Below are 23,610 nucleotides of genomic sequence, written 5' to 3' on the forward strand. Positions count from 1 at the left end.
AGACAGGAAAAGACCAATGTTCCAGATCAAACAGTCAGGCAGGAGGAGTTCCCTCATACTCTCAGGAACATCAGCTTTTCATTCTATTCACGTCTTCAACTGACTGGATGAGCCCCACCCACAATAGGGAGGGCAATCTGCCTTAATCATTCTACCAATTCAAATGTTAATTTTATCAAAAAATACTCTCACAGACACACCCAGAATAATACTTGGCCAAATATCTGGGCAATTTGTGGCCCAGTCAAGTGGACATGTAATATTAGCCATCACACGACCTCTCAAGTCTTATAAAACTTAATAAGAAAGCATCCAGGAATATTTCATCAGCCTGATTGCTAAATTGACAGCTCACTATGACTCTTGTTGTTTTTGAAAGTGTCACAATACCAAAGAAATTCTGGACAATATCTCAACATCATTGAGATATTACCAATACTCTGCTTTGATAATTTATTAACGTTATTTTCAGAACTGATAGTTAACTCATCATCATGATTCAGAATATATTTCTATGTTCTGGTGGTTAAGTGCATGTGCTCAAAAGCCTGGCTTTGACTTCCAGCCTTGCCTCTGAAGAGCTGTGTAACCTTGAGCATCTAGTTTAAATGCTCTGTGCCTTTGTATCTTCATTTGTAAAATGTAGGTAATAATAATACCTAACTCTTGGTTGTTGTGAAGATTAAATCAGTTCAGTTAATACATGTAAAGATACAGGTAGGTGATGGGGGCATAGAATGTACTCAATAAAATAGTTATTCCTATAGCCACATACCTTTTATTGTAAAATGCTGTTTCAGCCTTGGCTCAATATTACTTAAGCCTTGGTACTTTTTGAGGACAAAGAGTCCTTATCAAGAGCAGTAACATTGAATATACTCAATTAACATACACTTTGGATCGACTAAAACCAAAACTTCAAAGTGTTAGTTGGCTTGAGAATGACACAAGATTTAGAAAATGAGTTAGAGAAGATGAAATAGAAAGTAACACATTTATAGAATATGCATAGGCAGTGGAGAATTTGATTCACTTCACTACTTCTGTTCAGCTTAGTTTGTTATAGTCAGAGAAACTGTCCATGTTTTAAATGGTTCTTTGGCATCTTAACATTAGAAACATTTGCAAACAAACCAACAGTGAATGAGGGTGGAGAAAGGCTAAATGACGCTCTTTGTCAGGTTTTGAGTTGTCAAGCGGGTTGATTGGGGCTGGACTATCTTTGTGTTGAAGGCGTTCACCTGCCTGATGGAAAAGCAACCTTGGGTAAGTTGCTTGGACTCAGGGCTCCTGAGCCAGATGACAAAGCAATCCAAATGTCCAGCTAGTCTTTTCTAAGTGTGCTATTTCTGATTTGTCCTAACAACCACATCATTCAGTAAGTGATTTCATATCTGTTTAGATAAGTTTGTTCACATAACATGAAATATATTTGCAGGGTGATGTGAGAGGAAATCCTCTGGGCCTTTGAACTTAAACCTCATGAGTGCTTCAGGGTCCTTAGGAAGGTCTTTGCTTGTGCAGCTCACGTGTGTGTGAACCTTCAGGACACCCACTGCTGCTGGCTACAGCCACGGGGTTTGGTGTGCACCTAGTGTTGTTCAACCGTCTTATGCTAGCAGCTCATCGGTGGTGGAATGTGATGTCTAGAACACAATTTTTTTCTGTTTTGACGGTATATAAAGTGTGTCCATATTACTGTCTGCTTGCACCTCCGTCAATAACACTATTCTGTCTTGAAAAGTAATTTTTAAGATTTTCAAGTTCTCACATCTGAAATTAGGCTGGCAATGAAAGTATATTCAACTCAGCTCTTTGAAGCTGGCTGTATTAGTCCATTTGATTATTTCCTTGGGAAAATTCTTCCTCTAACTAAAAAAGGAATGCTTTGCCCATTTATCAAGTGACTAAAGATAGCTGAGGATTAAGTCTGAATGGAGTGATTACTGCTTTCAAAAACTCAAATAATAGTATGTTGTTGTTATTGTTGTTGTTTCTTAAACTATTTGCTAGTCCTGCAGTTGCACTGCCCCGTGAATTTCCTCCTCCCATCTTGTTCCTAACTTGTAAACTTGCGGATGAATTTCTATGCATTTGGAATACATTAATTCTATGTCTTTGAAAAACTTCAGAGAGGAAGATTTAATCAATGAGCCTGTATATTTTTGTTGTTCTTCATTGTTATTATTCTTAGCCATGGTTGTACAGGTACTTGCTCTTTTCAAATATTATTATAAAGTGAAAAATTTTAATCACAAGCTATTGTGATGAAGCCAGTTTTAGTCTATTATGAAAACTCTGCGCTTTTTCCCTTTTGAGAGCTGAACTCAGAATGCATGGAGCTGTGCCTTCGTGTATTTTCCATTATCCTTTTCTTTCAGAAACCGCGCCGTTCATTTAATACTTCATTACAACCGAACTGCAGTATGTATACATGGGACGCAAAATGAGCCATTTTGTTTTAAAACAGATTGCAGATGAAAGGAAACCATTCATTTCTTGCTTGCTTGCTGTAATTACTAGAGCACTAATTACTCCAGATCTCTGACATCCAGGGTCAGGAAGGATGACAACAGAACCATCAAAGAAAAGATGTGGCTCACTTGCTATGACAGTTTTTCCATATTCCCAACCACAGTATTTTTTTATGGCTACCATTTTCCAGTTTGATGGTGAAAAAAAAAAAAAGCAACAACAAACATGCACACAGTCAAGATTGCTGAATGTTTACTATTATTTCATTCGCAGTTTGACGGTGAGAACATGTATATGAGCATGACAGAGCCGAGCCAGGACTATGTGCCAGCCAGCCAGGTGGGTTAATTAATCTTCTCTGCCTTGTTTCAAATTGTAATTAAACAAATTCAAAGCGTTGCATTGCAAATGAGTAGCACTATCAGTAACTGCCGCAATCAGGAATAATCATAATTTATAAACAAAGCATTTAAGCCTTGTTTCCAGTTAATGAGATCGAGCTGATAAAACACCGGCGTTGGCATTTGTTGAAAGATACTACCTTGTTTCCTCTCCAGAACGGCAAGCAGCTGTTTTGCCAGCATGATCTTTCCTAAACAGTTGTTTTACCTTTAGGAAATAAAGTCTTTACAGGTGCAGGTTATTTGTGCTTCTGACTGTAGACGAGTTAATCATTATAAGCTACACATGTCCCAAATCACTTTAATTATCAACTATTGGGGCAGTTTTCAGTAAAATGTTACCTGTATAACCCAAATCACATGGCCTGTGAGCGCTGTGTGGCCACTTTCAGCATCTACTGGGTGGGTCGCTTTCAAGCTAAAATGCATGATATGATTGAAACCTTTCAAGGGCACGTTTGTATCCATTTCACTGGGGGCGGTTGACAAGATATTTAATCATGAGAAGTGACAACAAAAGTCCAATGAAAATGTAAATGGTTACATTTATATAAGTAAATGCTTGGCTACTTATTTTTAGATACTTAAGACCAGGCCCTTTGATCCAGTGAGGGCATTTAAAACAAAATTATAACTGCCCTGGGGTGCCAGTATAACATAATATATAAGAACATTTTAAGCAAAAATAAATAAATGAAAGTGAGGGCGATTTCATAGGAACATTTGGGGGCTCGAACAAATTTTTTTCTAGAATAGTAAAACCGTGGTATCTTGGAGTTTCATGTATCAGAAACTATGGCATAAAATCTAACGTACTAGTTTTCAATGCCAAGGTATCTGCCCAAATAGATTTGATAACTGGGAGGGGTAGGGGAACAGGGAACAAAAATAAAACTTCCATTTTCCTTCATGGTGGTTGTCAGTGAATTAAATCTAATGTATACGTTAGGGGTGCACTTTGTGGAGCTTTGAAATTTCTCTAAGAACAAAACGTCTCGTGCTTAACTCGAAACAGAGGCAGGCCTGCCTCTCCATGAACTTTGCACGTAGAAGTCATTATGATCACTGTCTCCTCTGGCAGACATTCTGGAAACTACACTATATTGTTCAGACGAGAAGGTCATCATTAAGTTCAAAGATCCCGACTACATTTCCTTCCAGGCAGCTGAGTTGATCCCTCTCAGAATGCCTTTGGAAGGCTCAGCGTTGCATTTAGAATTCTTACTTAACTGAATTCATTCAGCTAAGTAGCCTCCAAGATCCATAGGTAGTTCTGAATAGCACTGTTTGATTAAAAAATGAAAAATGTTACTATTAATTTTCTTCTAACCATCAATCCAAAAACTGTACTGACAAGTTTAGTATTACTATTAGATTAAAGCAACCCGGTATCATCTCTTTGGTGCCTTCAGGGTTTTGAAGTGTAAGGGCTAATTGAATTTGTTTGAAACAGTAGAAACACAAACTCAATAAATGATTGCTGTTATAACGCAGCTGCTCCCTTTCAGGGAATCATTATATCCGTCTTAAAGACTTTTGGATAAAGGATTGGAAATTCAAAGTATATACATCAGAACAACTTGGCTCCTTAGATGTTAAAATTCAAGTACAATGGATAAATATTAAGCCCTGGCTCAAATCAAACAACTAACGTTATTTTTCTTAATATTTCTGTCAGGAGTTACTAAGAATGTTTTAAATACCAGTGATAATTTCTGAAGGAGTCAAGAGCTCCAGCTCCGTCATGTGCTTTGTAAAGATATGGCAAGTTTGTGTGCCAGAAGCAAACTATTTTTTAATAATGTAGTATATATGAAGATGTTTTTAGAATGTGCTATTTTAAAAATTAGGCTAATGTAAGGTAATACATACTCTGGGGGGGAAATAAACTTCACAAATTATATAAGTTGAATAGCCTTAGCTAAATTTTACACTTAACGTTCCTTTTGTTTACTGTAATATAGCGTGTTCTAGAATTCATTACCTGGTATTGTTTTTGGGAATTTTAATCAATTTACCCCTTTCAGCAAGCATAAATAAAATTTTTGTCATCCTATAGGGGAAAAAAATAGTTTTGTTCCTTTTCCTACATAACATCAAACATCTGCATAGTTTAGTAATCCAAGACAACTTGCCTCATAGCATCACTCAACAATTATAATTCCTGTTCAATTTTCAAATCAGTACATGCTTTGGGACTTATAGACTAAGTTGCTAAGTAGCAACATATGGTGGACTACTGCTCCTGTGATGTTGCTGCAAGCAAATAGCATAATTCTAAACTTGAAATGATTTTTATAGAAAGCCAATGCTGGAATGGCTCCAGATATGGAAGTACACTGTAAAAATTAATGATATTCTTTTAGACAGTCCCGAAGGGCTCTTTGGCTCTATCTACTACATACATTCTATACCTCTTAAGCTCTGTATACAAATCCTTAAAATTTTTTGCATGTAACTTTGTAATTGATAGGCAGCTTTTAAATTGAATATACCACCCCATAATAAGCCTGACAAGTATGTAATAAAAACCCATGACATTTCCACTTCTCCCTGGCTCCATTCTTGGAATATTGGCTGTTTTCTCTTATAATAGCTGTAAGTGTGCTGGCCACTCAGTACTTTAATTTAAATATCATTGAACTTTTTTTCACTCTGGATAGAATTTGAACCATGCAATGCAAGATTCCTTGGTGTGCTTCCAGACCCTGGCTAAGGCAGCCCATGTTCCATGAACTTGCAGGTTCCCTCCTGCATAGTTTGTGGGAAAATGTGAGTGAGCTAATGAAAGAAAAGCCAGACGTCAAGAGTAGCCAGTAGTCCATCATGAACTCACTCCTTTCTTATTTTTAATTTGTCATATTTCATTGACCAATATGCCAGAGCACACAACAATAAGGCAGAAGGGGATTGGGCTTCCCACCTGAGCTCCAGCTCTTCTCCAGAATCTCCCAGGCCCACTCAGATTCACAGCTCTGAGGTCCTTCTCTTTCCCTAAAAAGCTCAAACCCCTTTCTCCAGCCCCTAGAGTTACAGTACCTTCCGTAGTTCCTTGTACGTGATTGTACTTAAGAGATACATGTTCATCGAAGGAAACAGATGAGCGACCTGGTTCTCTTGATCTCTTAATCTATGGCACCAAGATTGTTTATTTATTTATTTTTAGTTTTGAACATGTGCCATTACTTTTTCTCATTCTCTCTTCTTCTATAACAGTCTCTAGAATATCCTTTTCCCTAGCTATGTGTTTATTCCAAGCTTTCCACTTACAATGACAACATTTTTCACCAGTTCTCTGGACACAGAAACTCTTCACTTCTCATGCACGCCTCAGTTTGGGTACCATGTGAAAAAGGTTGAGAAGGACTGGTCTTTTTGTGTGTGTGTCTGTGTGTGTGTGTGTGAGGAAGATCAGCCCTGTGCTAACGTCTGCCAATCCACCTCTTTTTTTGCTGAGGAAGACTGGCCCTGAGCTAACATCCATGCCCATCTTCCTCCACTTTCTATGGGACACCACCACAGCACTGCTTGCCAAGCGGTGTGTCAGTGCGCACCCGGGATCCGAACTGGAACCCCGGGCCGCCGCAGTGGAGCGCGCACACTTAACCGCCTGCGCCACTGGGCCGGGCCCCTGAACTGGTCTTTTTCATACAAGAAATAATCACTTGATAGGGGGAATCAGAAGATTTTTCTGGTGCCGGGTCATAGAGAAACTTTGGTTACTTGATTGGACATATTTTCAATAAATCACATTCTCCTTGCCCTTGGCCTTTACTCCCTAAACCATGTCCTTCTGTTTGGTTTCCATCCCTACTCCCTTGCTTCCTTCATTCCTTCCCTCCTTCCCTCCTTTTTTTTCTTCTTACTTTCTTTCCTTCCTCCTTCTTTCCATGAACATTTATCCTTTAAGCTTGAAGTTTTTTTTTGGTGAGGAAGATTGTCCCTGAGCTAACATCTGCGCCAATCTTCCTCTATTTTGTATGTGGGACGCCTCCACAGCATGGCTTGATGAGCGGTGTGTAGGTCCACACCCAGGATCCAAACCCGCAAACCCTGGGCCACCAAAGTGGAGCACATGAACTTAACCACTGTGCCACCAGGCTGGCCCTTTGAACTAATTTTTGTCATTAATTCTAAGCATCATAGTAAACCCTAAATAATAAATGTCCTGACCTGAGATCCTATTTTAGGTTATTTTCAGGTTGTGATCATATTTCTCTCTGCTTTTCTCTCCCCCCACTGGAATTCTGTCTCTTACCTAGTCCCTTAAATCTCAAGATTAAAAAATAACAATGATAAAATAGAGCAATATTATTTTTTCCTAGAGTCTTACAACTAAGCATTTGACATACATTTCATACCATACATTTTGAATCTAAAAGTTGAAGAGCATCTACATATCTAGGACAGCTCTCTCATGTGAGTTTCAGGGTTGATTTCTAACTGCACTAGGTACCTGTCCCTGACGGCAGCTCAGACTCGACATATCAATTCATCAAATCGAAATTCATCACCTCCAACCTACTTCCTCACCCCTCAAACTTCTGTTTTTCCTTTATTGCCTTTAGTCATAAGAGTTAACACCACCTACCCAGTCACCCAAGACAGAAACTTGGAGAGTCTCCTTTATCCCTCAGCCCTGAGTTAATTCCAGATAGTGTTGCTTCTACTTTTTGCATAACTTCTGATGTCTCCTCTTTTCCTTCTACATAATCGCTGCCTGAGTTCTGGGCCTCACAATTTCTCGCTAATTTGTCTCGTCTTATCTCACCTCCACCTTTCATTTCTCCTCTCACTGTTGCTGAACCATCCATGTTTCCTCCCTACATACACACCTCGGTGCCTCTCCAGTGTCTAGCTGGAGCTACCGAGGCGCATATTTGCCCCCCTGTGTCTTGTGGCGTACTAGAATTGGTACCGATTTCCTTGTCTTGTTCTGATTGTGAGCTCCTGAAGGTAGGACTTGCTCTTGCTTCTCTCTGGATCTCCTCTGCCTTGAAAAATGTCTGACACATCAGAAGTATGTAACATTATTTGTCAAAAGATGAGTAAATGAATTAAAACATTTTGTCTACGTTTTTTAATCACATTAGTTCTTTGAGTCTTCTACTTGCAATGATTTTCAGGCCTGTGTTGCAGACATTTAGCAAATCCGGCCCTGCCCATTCCGTTCCAGTAGCATCCCTCTGGGTGTCAGCACCTTGACACATTAACAAAAGTCCCCAGCACTCCCCATCTCCTCAGAGAATCATTTCAAGTATAAGACTCAAAGAATTAATGTGATAATAAAGTAGATAATAATAGGCAGTTATTCTTACAATGATACCATATTGCTATTTGCAATGAGCAGTACAATGGCAGTGGAACCAACAGGAATCTCCAAGTTCCTTTTGTACAAGATTCTCTTAAATCTACTGTTAGAATTATGTTTTGAGATTTGCAAACAGATTAATAACTAATCTATATTTTTAATCACACTTTTTCCTAATGAGAAAATTCTCTAGGTTAGAGTGTAAATGAGGTATGACAAAAGGGCCTAGAAAGTGTAATATTTTTTAAGAACACTTTTGAAAAAAATCTCTTATGGCCCATAACATTTCCATGATCCTGACATAAATTTGAACTATAAATTAGGCCAATTACTTTTAGATTGGTTCCTTTTGGCAGAAATTTCAGGAGTAAAGTCAACTTGACTTTTTGACCATTGACCCAATAAAATGGCAAAGCTGCCATGCTTTGAGTAATCTAGTTAGTCCAACAAAGTCTGGCGTCTTAACAAGCCCAAACTAGTTACTCTAACCAGTCTTCAATATAACATTCAAATGATTACTCTGTGCGGTCCCGGAGGTATTCATTACAGACAAAATTGCTCTCGTTGCCTTGCATACAAGCTGAGTTTTCAATGGGAAATGAAAGGATGCCTGGAAAAATAGGCCACCTAATTAAGTTAAACTACTCTAGCATTTGGCTTGAGATCTTCATTACTCAAAATTAAAAAGATGCTTCACTTGAGCACACAAGTTACTATTGTTTATGTTGTTTTCTTCCTAAATTGGCTTCTTACATGGAAGTCTGTTTTTCAGAATTATATCTTGAAATAGCTCACATATTTCTTACAGTTTATAAAAATGTCTTAATAGCTGTATGGATACTGAATATGGGCACCATACATATTGGGGCTCTTGAGAGTCAAACACATACCAGTATTTCTGCATATTTTCTTGATTATTTACATACTGACATGGTTGAACTTTAGATGAGTTTTTACCCATCCAGTCTTTATTATTTATTATTATTATTATTTTTAGTTGCATATTGACTCTGTTAGCTATAAATGATTAGTTACATGAGAAATATGAATTCCTCACAGAAATTTTAAGTAGACCATAAAATTTAAACTGAAATTCATTTGTCCGATAGAAGTGTTTTATATCAACCTCTCTAACAGAGCTATTTTGGGAACATTTTAAAACATAAACATGTAGAACACACCATCTACTGATTGCCAGTTCCTACTCATTGACACTAATGAGGCTGCTGACAGGTTAAATGTTGTGTATCATATACATTTCCAAGCTGTGGGATTTCTGAATATAAGATTCATTTTTTATTTCAGAAAATGAATGTTTGTTGCTGAGTGTGCTCGAGAATTTTATTATAATTGTCTAATAGTATGTTTTTTCAAGCATTAGGGAAATGCATTTCAGTGATAAAAATTATGAAAATAACTGAATGGAATAGCATTAGTGGTAAAAACAGATTCTCAAAAAGCATCGAGCTCCACTTGGAGGATGGTTTGCTCAATGGGCAACTGTCAAATGATACCAAGACATTAAGGCACTGGGAAGTGGGGCCGGCCCCGTGGCATAGCGGTTAAGTGCATGCGCTCTGCTGCTGGCGGCCCGGGTTCAGATCCTGGGCGCGCACCAATGCATCGCTTGTCAGGCCATGCTGTGGTGGCGTCCCATATAAAGTGGAGAAAGATGTGCACAGATGTTAGCCCAGGGCCAGTCTTCGTCAGCAAAAAAGAGGAGGATTGGCATGGATTTTAGTTCAGGGCTGATCTTCCTCCCCCCCCCAAAAAAAAGAGAAGGCCCCAGGAAGAGCTGTCCTAACTCCAGTACACAGCCTGACTCTTATGGAGTTGCGTTTGATACATTTGGAAAACAGCCCTTTGGCTTGTTCAAAATTATATTTTGAAGATTTTTTACTTTTGCATGTGAACAATTATGAAAAACTAAATGATACTTCCTGTTAAATTTTGCAATGTATAACATGCTAGATTTTCTTTTCTGGCCCTTGTTATAATAAACCTGTTGCTAAAGAATGTCTAAAAAATAGATATGGTATTTCAACTTAAGAATAGTAATATGTTAGATGATGTCATCTGTCTATGCCAACTCCATTTCCAAGACACTTAAAGATTGTTCTAAGCAAACACTAAAATGTTAATATGCCAATACATCAAATAAAAGCAATTTTGCCCATTTTTAGTATAAGAACACTGAGGCTTGGAAAAGCTGAGGTTTTTTCCACCCACCCATATCTCTTCTGAGACCTCCTTCTTCATATCCTCATCTGCCACCCAGACACCTTTAAAAAAGTGTCAAGTTTCCTTTTGCACTTTCAGTTCCTTGGTTTGGGAGCAGACTTAGCTAGACTTCCCAGAAACACAAAGAGGGTTTCAGTTTAATCTTTATCTATATCCGTATTTTTTTTTCTTTCTCTTGTGTTTATTTTGATCTATGTTATTTTGCAGTTTGGATATAAAAATTTATAACTATAACCCTAACCGTTTGAAATTAATTGGTGACTGTCTTGGAAAATGCTCTCCCTACATTCCTTGCTGTTTATAAATTATGATCATTGATCCTGTTGCTAGCAACGTTAAACAAGTGACTAGTTAGTCCTAGCGTCAAATTATTCAAATGGAATAGCCTAGTCTGAAGCTCACGAGAGGTCTGATGGTCATGATTTGAGACCAATAATGAAGGCTCCCCTGTGACTGGGCCTCCTAGGAGTGCAGGAGAAGGCCCTCCTTCAAGAAGAGCTGAGCCTGTGAGTTGTTAATTTTCAAAAGCACAAAACAAAGTGGCCTTGTAGAAATGGGAGTTGGGGGCAGGTCATAGGATTGCAAGGATGGGGCAGGGCCTGCAGCCCTGTATACAAGTTGCCTTCGGGCAAGCCTGGACTCATCTGTAGTGAGTACCAGGCTGTTTATTTCTTCTGCTCTGACTTCACTTAAACTTCTTGCTGGTGAAGATGATGGTAAGTTTTAGTAGGAAGCTTCTGCTTGGCTGGAAGTTTAGGTTAGCACTACTCTACCCCCAAGGTAATGAATGAATTAGATCCATAATAATAATAATAGCTTTCTGTTGGCAGCTGCCTGTGTCTGACAAGGAATTAAGCAAGCTTTGCATACATTATCTCATTTAATCCTTGTAGCAGTTCAGGAGGATGAGAGAGGTAGATTACTGGCCAAATATCAAAAAGATAGTAACTATTGGAGCTAAGAATCTGACTGGAAAAGGCCTAATGCCCAAATCAGACTCCATCCTTGGTCGGCTAGGCTCCATTTTATTCTAGAACTTTGAAGGTCAAAATATTGACATACTAACCTCAATCCTTGTTAGTACTGAGATAACTGCGATGTGTTACGTGTTTGGGAATACTCTGAGAAAGGTTAGGTTGAACCAAATGAAATTGCAGATATTTAACCATCTTTTACCTACACAAGCAGCAATTTCACACTTGATTTCATATTTCACATTTGTTCAGACCCACATAGAAGCTGAACCAAGGTGAAGTGTTTATCTGCTGTCCCTGGCTGCTTTCATCCAGAGCCGAGCTCCTTCCTTCCCCTCTTTTCCAGCCTCTTCTGTACCTTTGCCACCCCTGCTGCCCTGTTTCCTCCGTATTCCCACTACTTTTCTTGTCCTGACCCAGGACTCTCTTCCCACCCTTGAGGTTCTTCCTTTTCTCCCCCCGAAGATAGACAAAGTCCAGGAGGTCTTTCCACAGAAGACGCCTCCCCCCTCCTGCTTCTCCTTCCCAGGGATCCCACTTCTGAGGAACTGAAGGATGAAGGATTTTATCTTCACTAAACTGAGGAAATTGTCTCCAATTGTTCAACTTTTTTTTCTTCCATGTCCCTATCTTCAGCGTAAGCTTTCTTTGTAGCAAAGACTTTAGGAAGTGAGATGATCCTCAAATATCTAGGGATCCACTTGCAATTGCTTCCTGGGAAAAGATCCAAAGAGTAGGAGTCGCCTATCAGAGTCCGAGGAGTAGACAGAGGAGCCTCTCTTTCCGTTTTCTGGCCCCCTTGACTGCAGGAGGAGCAAGCAAGAGCATAGGCCATCTGCTTAGCTCTCCTCCTCTGCTAATCTGGCTTCTCTATGAAGAATGTGAGTTTACATACCCAACATTTACTGGTTTCTACACAACAAACAAAAATGGAAGGAATGGCTATAAACACATATAGCATGTATTTTAAGTTTACATATAAAATATGTACATATAAGAAGAGGCCAACACTGGATGCTCAACTTCGTGCTGGCTGCCTGCCTATGATTTAGCAAATAGAACCTGACCATAAGCAAAAATCAATGTAACACAAGTTTTTTAAAAAAGAAAATTTATTAAAGCTCAAAGGCTGAACATGTTTTGAAATAGTATATTAAAACCCAATGCATTTTATTCAATTATTAAATGTAAAAAAAAATCTATGTAATGATGCTATGGGTTTCCCCTCTGCCCAACTAGTTCTCTAAATACAAGCAAATCATTTAACCTCTTTGAGCCTCATTTTCCTCATCTGCAAAGTAGGGGCATGGTCTCTGATGTCTTCCTTTGAGCGAGCCAATGAGCATTCTATAATTCCATTTGAGCATTAATATAGAACTCTAGAATGTTGTCCTAAGGAAAAAAATGCATAAGGTTATTCATCACAGTGTGTTTCATAACAGAAAAATCTGGAACACTCTAAATGTTTGGTAATAGGGAACCAATGGAATAAATTATAGACCATGCACACAATGATATAATACGTAGCCATTTAAACAATAAGAAGGATAATATTTATTGGCATGGAAAATTATTCATGATCCATTTTAAGTGATCAGATTAAATTATATGATGGTATAATAATAATGATAATGCTATAGCTAACTGATTGCTCTTATGATCCAGTATATTACTCAAATTATTTACATTATTTCATGTGATCCTGATATACCGTTAATAAATTGAATACTATTATCATCCCTGTTTTACGGATTTGGAAACTGAGGCTTAGAGGAATTAAGTAACTACATCTACTAAGAGACGAGCTGAGATTTACATGTAGCATTTCTAGCTCCAAAATCAGAGCTCTCTGATCTGGGTTTTGTTATTAAAAACAAAACCAAAACGGCACTAAAAAGGATCTTGAATGATACATGTTTTAATAGTGTTTTTTTTTCTGAGTGGTTGGATTAAGAGTGATTTTTTTTCATGTACATATTTTTTTCTAGTTAACATGGATTATTTATAAAATAAAGCAAAAAAAAATGTGGAACTGAATCTCAGAATATATGAACTCAATGTGAGAATTGAAAACATCTGGAAAACTAAAAAAAGTATAGCCTGCATTTGTACATAAAATTGTATGCTAAACAATGAAATTTAAATGTTTTAATTATCTCCTTTAAACACTGAAACTGGAATGAGGACCTATTACCAGAAGAACATCCTTGGGCCCCCACTAGGGTTTCAAAAGTACCTCCTCCAGTTCAATCTTCTCTCCCTAGTCATCCGAGTGTGGGTTGTGGGTTGTAGGGGGAGTACAGAGTACATTATTGTTTCCCAGAAGCTTGTTGTTCTTTTTTTTTAGCCAAAGGGGAGGTCCTTATGACAACCACACACAACACCTGGTTTTAAAATGTCCCCTAAAAATACAGCTCAGAGATTCATGTAGGCCCCCAAACAGTACTGAGAGGAAACAAATCTCTTCCTCATTCCAGTATCATTAATGAATGATGGCAGGAGAAGCGCCTATATGTAAATACTAAGGACTTTTCTGGAAGTCTGTGGAGAGGTGGCCCTAGCACCAGCCGTGATTCACAGGAGAGTGTTGGACTACCCTGCCCCACCCGCCACTGATCTGAATGTGCTTGGCTCACTGCCCCAGTGCCCCTGAATCCTCAAACCTTCAGCCTATCAGTGGGATCAAAGCTCACTGGATCGTGACCCTCGGAAGAGCCAATGTCAGACATTCTCGGGGGCAGCCTCAAGCCTACCCTGTTTTCTGGTCTCATTCAGGCATTGCACACTGGTTTTTCATAATTGAAAAACCATAATCCAATGAAACCAGTTCCAACAGAGGCTTGCACTGGGCCCAGTACCCCAAAGTTTGTTTTGATGGGTGGGACCAATCTTGCCCTTGAAGTTTCCTTAGAGCTTGAAGACCTGCCCTTGCTGTGGCACCTCCTTGCTGCGCCGTCTGGACTCGCTCATTTGTTGGGTTTGTGATCACCCCTTGCTCACTTACTGCATTTCGGCAGAAGTGTCTGATCTTCAGACCCTCTTATCAGGGTAAATCTGCTTGTGACAATCCCTTCATCATCCCAGCTCCAAGTAATTCCTCTTTCGTTTACACTCTGATGTCACTTAGCCTGACACTTCGAACCTGCTCTTTATTGGGAGCCTAAGTTCTTATATCTCCTCTAAGGCACTTCCTTTATAACAAACCGAATCTTACAGTTCTTTGCATCTCAAATCACACTTTGCAGGGTGCCTTGCACGTAGTAGGTACACAACAAATGCTTCTATGGTGAATGAGGCGCTCGTTGCCTTTTACTTAACACAGGTTAAAATTAGTGAGTACAAATAAAATAAATGTTGTACTGTCTACCAAAAATTGCATTTTGATAACTGTTGCTTGAAAAATTAGTACATTGTGAGTTTTTAAATGAAGATGATTTATTGCTATTGTCTAACGTGTGAAGAAAGACAAAAAAATTGTTTGCAGGATCATTGGCTTGAGCACATCAATGGCACTGTTGGACAATTCTTGCTGAGTGTTAAGATGATTTATGTAACAGACCGAAGCTTTCCACAGTCATACATTATAGTCTCAAGCTATCAACCTTGTTCATGCAGAGACAAAAGAATCTGAAAAATACCTACTTCTGAAGGTTTTCTCAAAAGAAATTGGAAATAATGTAGATGCTGTTTAAACTCTTTTGAAAGAAATCACCATTCCATGCAATATCTTAACTTCTGCAAACATACAGAAGTTTATTATTTTTCTAACGAACTCCTCAGTTTAGTTTGCTTTCCATTCAGTTATTTAAATCATGCAACAAGAATTTTCAATAATAGAAGATGAAACATGTTTATACGCTGGTATTTTTCTATCCTAAACTTTTAGGAATTATGTTACAGATTAAAAATTAAGGCATTCTGTATACATTTTATGGCAGAGCTATTTATCTTTCAAATAAAGATCTGTATGAGAAACATATTTTACAATGTTATAACCATAGCCATATTTTTAGTGTATGCATGATTGCATGAAGCCATCTCATAATTTAGAGATATGTACAAGATGATATCTTTTGAATTCTTCTGAGTTATGGGACTTCTTTTCACCAAAGATTGAGTGCTCTGTATAATGATTGCAATATGTGGACAGAAACCCACAAATACAAGGCCTCTCTGGTGGAGAAACTCTATTTTAAAAAGAGAAGAATAGGCAAAGTCCAGAAGAGGTTTCCCATTATTTGCTCCTGGTCAGCATATATTAACACTCTATCTAGACAGTATGAAAACGTGAATTTTCTGTAGTCAAAAGAAAAATCAGCCTAATTAACATCCCACATCCAGATGTAATAATGTAGAATAAGAATAAAAAATAAAAACAGGCTCTAGCAAAAGAAAATGTGGATTGCAGAAGGAGAAAATAATGTAAACAGGATACCCAGGTCATGGAATATATAAAGCAAAATCATTAAAAAGGAATGTGAGTATGTGATTAAACAGAGAGGGGGAATGAGATCTTCCAGAAATCAGGTGAGAAGTTTCCTTTCCTTTTTCACCGAAATGGGGGTGCTGGGGAGGGTTGGGCCCAGGGAAGGACAATGGCTTGAGTCAAATGGCCGGGAAAGCTTCCAAACAGATCAAATCGAAACAGATTGGAAGGATGCTCTGTTACTTTCCTAACCTAATCTCTTGTCTCAAAAAAAATTCCACCTGATTAGCAACTTGACCTCCTCGCCAAGAATCTCTCAGGGAAGTCAGCCTTTCTACAGACACAAGTCAGTATGTTAGAAAGTATAGCTTTTGTTGCAAACAGACACTGAAATTCTGGTTCCAAAATTCGTTCCTCTTTTACTTGGTCAGTAGGAGTGGAACTGTCAGGAGCTGATCAGCTGTTGCAGGCCTGCCAACAGAGTTCTCTGAAAAAGCAGAATTGTGACACTGCGCATTAAGTTATCATCATCCTTCCCCTGTTCACCGTTGCCCCCTATCTTTTTATTCTTTAATTTCAAAAATGCAGTTTAATCCCATTAGAATAAAGGTGAAACTTTATCTTAGCTATTTATGGGGAGCAATTACATGAATATGGTATGTATGAATGAGGCTACACTTTGCTTCAGTATGAGGTCTGATCAATGGCAAATATACTTAAATTCCTTTCTAATGATGTCTAAATCCTCTCCCATATTGTCTATAGTTGTTTGTTTTCTTGGACATGACCCAATCCATGGCTTATATAAACCCACTTAACAATAACCATAGCTATGCTGAAGCTGCCATTTGTCAAGAACTTTCTACATGGCAGACGTTTACCTATGTTATGTTTTTGTTTTCAATGCTCATAAGGGCCCCGCGAAGCAGATTCTGAAACTGAGGCTCCCAAGGAGTGAGAAACTTGCCCCAGAATCCATAGTAATAAATGCTTCAAAGAACCTGGATGCAGTCCCTGCCTACTGGCCTCCGGAGCCCCGATTCTTTCCAACACGCTCTGGCCATTCTTATCAGTCACTGAAGGAATCATTATGAGTGCTCTCGACTAGACCAAAATCTCTCTCCTTCTCCTCAGAGAAAGACGTAGCACTTTATAAGCTAAATATGCAAATGCCAGTGGTAAGCTCCTAAGAAAATGACTTGAAATAGTCACTGAATCTATTATTTAGAACTACAAAAATACTCTCTTAAGGATGATAATATTTTGAAATTACTACTTTAATGCTTCCAACAGTCCCCTTGTGGCCTTGAAAAGTTCATATGTATTCCAGAATTAGCCAAGCCTCGTGATAGTACAGCCCACTCTGACCCACGTTCTATGACGCTGGGCTCCTGCTCCCTGGACATACAGGGATGCGCAGAGCCTCCCACACTAAGATAGAGCTGCCCTACGGCGTATCCCAGCACCGGCAATATGATGAGACTCTCCTGTGTCTGGCACCAGTGAGTAGCTTAACATCAGGGAGAATGTGGTTAAGTAGCAATACTGTAGTTTTGAGTTCTTTGAATTATTTGGATCATGCAGACTGGCTATGGTTTAGAGCAGACCACTTTGCATACTTCTTCATTTCCCATTTACCTTTCTTTAACATGGTGAAGATCCAAGATAAAATTAAAAGTATTGGCTTAAATTTCATACCACCATCCCTAAATACGTTCTCTCCATTTGTGTGGATGGTCACCACTGACTTTTATCATTCCTTAGGGAGGAGGGAAGTTGTGTGGCTCAGGTTCTGAGGTCAGATAGCTGCTGGTCAGATTCTGATCTCTAGAGTGGGAGGGGTAAAAGGCACAATAAAAGGTGATAAGGAAGATGAACCACCTTGAAAGTCCATACCTCCAGCATTTTACACTGGAACTCAGCCCCACAGATCCTCAGAGGACATGGGATTGACTCCTTGGTGGTCTCTAACTCGGGCTAAAGAAAACGTAGACCTGCGTCTCATGGCGATATGCAAGGGTCTTGGGAAGGATCAAATGATCTTTGGTCCCAAGAGAGTTGGAGAGTGAAAAATCCTTTAAAATCCTGGCCTCACTGAGGCTTGAAGGAGGAAAGTAAGCCCAAGTCAGAAAAGGATCCTGAGTGCAGCAGGTCCACTGTGTTGCCCAGGGATGGCCTACACAGAAGCCTTGCCTGACTACTCAGCCCCTTGTCTCATCACCAACGTCCCTGTTTCTGTGATCAGAGTGTCCTGTCATGCCATCTATGCCCACTTGTCTAATTAGGTCTTTGCTGCTGGCCAGGCACAGGGCATCAGACCCCCTGTCCCCATGGGATCCTGATGTGGAACCCAGGCTTCCACCAGATCCTTAGCTGATGTTTTACCTACAGTAAGGATTAGGTTCCAACAACTTCTGAGAGTCAAGGGGCCCCAAACTCACCCTTATAAATCTCTGGGGCCCCTGTGTCACTATGGGATGGTATGCACAAGCCACTTCAGAGGGACAGACCAGCAGCCAGAGAGGGACACCAAACTACCCCGCCCCAGCCTTTCTCAGGCTGCTTAAGCCTTTACATCTCTGACAGGATGTTTCTGGCTTCCTGACATGCTGAGAGATTGATGTTGTACACCATGCTGTCAGCTGGCCAGCGCAAGGTTTTGGGAAAACAGGAAATTTATTGAAGCCCATGGAATAACAGTGTATATTTGCAAACTTCATGCCTTTAAAGAGTCATTTTAGCATTCATACATTCATGTATGCATTGATTTAGTGATTAATTTAATTCATTCAACAAACATTGAATGCTGATTCTAACCAGGCAGCTTCATGGGGAGTAGGGGAAAATATTGAATCATATCCTGTTGTAATACATCCCCCCAAAAACTGCAAATTGTCCTAATATATAACTTACTATTGTTAGTCAAACTTATTCTTATTGAGTTTTAAAAAATCAAAATAAAGATGTCATGTCATAGAAATCAATGTTGAGGAACCGGCTAATTCATTTCCACATAAAAAATAATTAGTAATTAGTCTGGCATTGAAGTTTTCGTAAATTCTGTGACATTTTTATATTTATACAATTACCACGATACTTTTATTTGGCATGAATTACACCGTAATAGGCTCATGGCAAATAACCGTATCATGACTTATAATGCAAAGAACAGAAACGACTAAGTAACTTTATGTTGTTAAAATTCTTGATCCACATTACTACCCATTACTGCCTAAGTTGTGTAATCTGTGGTTTTGGGGTATAAGTGCATGGATTAAATAATGTTAATGTGTAATTACATGAAAATAAACCATGTAGCTTAGTTAAATTGCCCTACAATTGTTATCACTGAATGTAAAGTGATACCAATTAAACTTTCCTTTAAAACACTACCAATTAAGATTTAATTACTGAAGAAACTCTAAAATGTAAAGTAACGGTATACCATAGGTAGAATATCCCTGAGTATTTCAGGGGTTTAATGGAATTTATGAAATTAAAAACATCTTTCTCCTTTATCTCTGGCATTAATTTTACCTTATTCAGGAAAGTTTCAAACAGACACCAATTAATTTCTTAAAAGATATGTATCAACATGTTCAGCCTTTGAAATGTTGACAAAAAGGCAAATTATGAATTCTTGTGCTTGTGTAGAGTAAATATTTGATTTTAGTGGGGTGGGCTTAGGGTGGAATTTGGGATGAGGAAAGACCTGATACTAATGTTAATACTAATTCTTAAATTATCAAATTTTGTTGATCAAAAACAGTTGGGTGTTGGCAACTTTATATCATTCACCCTAATAAAATAGTAGCAACTAAACTACTTATGTAAGTATTACAGCAATAAAAATGCCTTCCTCCTTCACATAGCCATCCTTCATATGTACTGAGTCGACTGTTTACCAGCTGAGTGAAAGTTGTTTAATTTCTGAATCTCAATTTTCTCTTCAGGAAAACAGGGTAATAATAGCTACACAAAGGATTATTGTAAGATTAAATGAAGACAACATAGTCGAAGGACTCAACAGAGTGCTTAGTGAAAATCAGCATTAATAAACGCGCTTCCCTCTCCCTCACCTCCCCATTTCGCATCTTTTATGCTTCTTGTTATATGAATACTTGTACCAGGAACTGATGGTTTAGATCTATAGACTTATCTAAAATATATCAGGCAAGTGAGAATTTAATCAAACTTGTATTTTGACACAAAGCACTAATATATTTTTCAGATAAGAGATACATACTGTAAACAGGAAAATTTGGTAACTGATGATGGAACTTTTAGAGCTGGTGATTTTTTTTTTTTAGCAGAACTTTAGATATTTAAGAAAAATTATCTGCAGAGATGAATCAAATCTTTCCTTCATCTACCCTCCGTCTCTAACCTACACGTGCCTCTACGTGACCGGGTCTCAATTCCAGATGTTCCAAGTAGCTCTTCATTTAATCACGTCTTCTGACAGCACTTAAACAAATAGATCAAAACTTCTACAACATTTAGCAAGTGCAACTTGAAGATTTTCTTTCTGTTAGACAAATAGACGCCATCTGGAAAAAATAACCCCAGGCACTTGGACGCAGGAGCACGAAGCTTACTGGCTGAACACCCAATGAATACCTTACACTACTTTCTTTGGCTCTTACCCTCTGCCTGCTCATTTCAAATCTTGCACACTTCAGCAGGCGCTGTGCTGTTAGACAAGCGAGTCCTTGTTATCCACTCGCTTAAATGCTATGAAGACTCACTTAATTTGAAAGATAGACTTGCAAGAATTATCTGGATCCAAATTGTTTCCTTCATATTATGACACCTGCTCTATAGAGGACTGCTAAATGTCGCTGTGTCTTGATATTAATTGGTAACAATATTTCATTATTCCATTTCTCCTTATTTTTCAATGTTTACCACATTCCATTTTTAAACAGGAATGTCCTCGTAGAATCTTTCCTTCCTTCTTTGCTCCCTCTCTTCCTTTTTTATCTAAAGCTACTTTCCAAAAGAAAAAGCCCCACATATGTTGTTATATATTTTACTGATTGACTTTTATTCCTAAATTAGTATTATAATAGTATCAGTATTATAGATTTTTTTAATATTAAAATATTTCAATATTTTGAAAGGCAAAATACCTTTCAAAATTGGCTGAACTGAATTTAAATGACTGCAATATTATTTGTCAGCTTTTAGGGGAGATCAAATAAATGAATAGTCAGAAATCAAGAAAGCAATCTTCATTTTTATTTTGATGGTACAATCTTCATGATAAAAACAGCTTTTAATGGCCTTTTTTTAATATATCAAACTTTGTATGCAACCATAGTTAAGCAACATGCTTAAGTTACTTTTTTACTGATTATTTTTCTTTTGTCAATTGTGAGCATGTAGCTTTTCAAAACCCAAAAGCAATTGCCCCAGAACTGCTGGAATTCATTTTGTTACGTCTCATGATCTGAGCAGTAGGCAGCCCTATGAAACATGTTTGATCAAACATTAATTTTATAAATTGCCTTCCTTCTCCACAATTCCCATGAAAAAGGTATTCAGCTAGATTAAAACTCTGGAAAATTTTAATGGGACCTTTGAAATCTGTTTGAGTTCAGCTTCTTGGAAAAATAAAACTGCCTAATGGAAGCACTCTTTATACCAGCAGTGGATATGCCTTTGGGGCAATTTTCCTACATGCCTAATGGGGAAATTGCAGCAGGATAATCTGAATGTTTGAAATGTCTTTGTGAAATCCATAATGCTGCTTGTAATAATATCTGAAGGGGGCATGTGTGTTTGTTTACCATGATAAAGAAGAAGGGGATGATAATTTGCAACAATATCACTGTTGTCTTTTCAGTCCTACCCTGGTCCAAGCCTGGAAAGTGAAGACTTTAACATTCCACCCATCACTCCTCCTTCCCTCCCCGACCACTCGCTGGTGCACCTGAATGAAGTCGAACCTGGTTACCACTCTCTGTGTCACCCGATGAACCATAATGGCCTGCTACCATTTCATCCACAAAACATGGACCTACCTGAAATCACCGTCTCCAATATGCTGGGACAGGACGGAGCACTGCTTACTAACTCCATTTCTGTGGTAAGAGTCTACTTTCCAATTTGTGGTGGGGAGTGGGGGACCCAGTGGGGGCGAGTTCTAATTTAATGCAAGAAGCTTCAAATTGTAATAACATGGCATTCTGAAAGTAGGAATAATTTTTTAGCTATGGAAAATGTTTTCCACAAATCCTGTAAAATCCTGATCAATTAATTACATGTTTGATCACTCAAATTTATAACACAAAGTACTAAATACTATTTGACACTGAATGTCCTGTCATAAAGTCAAAGTGTCTTACTAGCTTTCAGATAAAAATTTATCTTAAAAGGTGCTACCTCTCATCTAGGGGAGGATTCCTCACACAAGCAAGATCCCACATCTTCTGAATAGGAACTGCTATTAAATTGGGTTTTCCCCCATTTTGCACTCTCAAATTCTACAAGTTTATATAATAGGAAAGCAAGAACAAAATTTTTATTTTTATTTGGAAATGTAATTCTGGTGATCAAAATTTATCTTCGTTAAAGTTGGGTATTGGACTTGTCACTCTGAATCTTCTAATGTTCTCTCTACACTTCTCAGATTTAGTGGGACTATTTTATCTACACTCCTCAAATTTAGTAAAAAACTAGCAAAAACTAAATTCCCAGCCCTTGCCCAGGGAGTCCAGGAGTCTGTTATTTTTAACAAGCATTCCATGCTTGAGACACACTGACTTACCATAAAATCTTTCCTTCTGATTTTTATGTCATCTAAAAACTTAGTAATTTCTCTGTCTGTATCTCAAGTAGTGAAAAATATTTTCAATAGTATATGGCCAAGGGCAGAGCTTTTTACCATGATATAAAGCTCTCTCCCTGGTTAACAATGACTTTTAATTAGCACTCTTTGGTTTCTGTTGTTCAATCACTTAACAGTCCACCTCACTCTCTTGTCATTTTTGTAAGTCACTGAGCAGTGCTGTCATGTTCACCGTGAACAAACTGATTAACTTGCTCATTGTATCATTTCTGATAGGAAAACATTTTGTATTATCACTTATCTAAATCATTTGGGAATGTATCTCTAACTTGAGTGACTTCACAAGAAGGTTTTTTCTGTTAATTGTGAATATAAAGGGGGAAAAAAACAGAGAGTCAAAAGAAACCCCACAGGAGTTTTTGGGGAATGAAGCCCAGAGCCTAACACCGGGGTCATATACAGAGTTCTCCCAAGTACTGGCAGCCAGCTGGGCAGCCAAGAGGGGAGAACTGGTTTGCACCACCAGCAGTGGCAGAAAGTCAGCACTGTTGCTTAGGTTTCATTCCACTTGTGTAGATTTATCTTAAAAGTATTAACTATGACTTCATAAAATAGAACATGGATTTTTTAAGAAACACACTAGGTGTGTAAATCTGAATAATGTTGTACTTCAAAGTAGTCGCCTTGAAAAATCACATGCCTAATCTTCTTTGGGGCTAAACCTTCAGACCCAGTTCATAAATCAATAAGGCATCCAGGTCATGTCTTCGTAGGCACACCCTATTCACAAAGAGGGAGAGGAAGAGCACATACAGTGTATAAACTACCAGTGTTGTCCTCTGTGCTTCCTCATAGTGTGAATGGAGTTGGGCCATAGGAGGGAAAAGGAGATATTTAATTATATAGTGTACGTCTCAAAACCATTTTTCCTTTATATAATTTGCCTTCTTAGCATTCCTAGGGCCCTCTCAATACACCATCCACTCTTT

General features: G+C 38.4%; 1 protein-coding gene across 2 annotated transcripts in view; it reads left to right on the forward strand.

Annotated features, from left to right (window-relative positions):
• Positions 1–23,610, forward strand: part of TOX (thymocyte selection associated high mobility group box) — a 292,959-nt gene that overhangs the window by 146,323 nt on the left and 123,026 nt on the right. For both annotated transcript variants that reach the window (XM_004435727.3, XM_087420532.1), the window contains exons 2-3: positions 2,749–2,814; positions 21,677–21,919. In XM_004435727.3, the coding sequence (XP_004435784.2) occupies positions 2,749–2,814; positions 21,677–21,919 (309 nt within the window). The remainder of the gene's footprint in view (positions 1–2,748; positions 2,815–21,676; positions 21,920–23,610) is intronic.

The sequence above is a fragment of the Ceratotherium simum genome, chromosome 31 (genome assembly GCF_057802395.1).
Source record: "Ceratotherium simum simum isolate JZ-2026a chromosome 31, ASM5780239v1, whole genome shotgun sequence".
In the NCBI taxonomy this organism is placed as follows: Eukaryota; Metazoa; Chordata; class Mammalia; order Perissodactyla; family Rhinocerotidae; genus Ceratotherium; species Ceratotherium simum.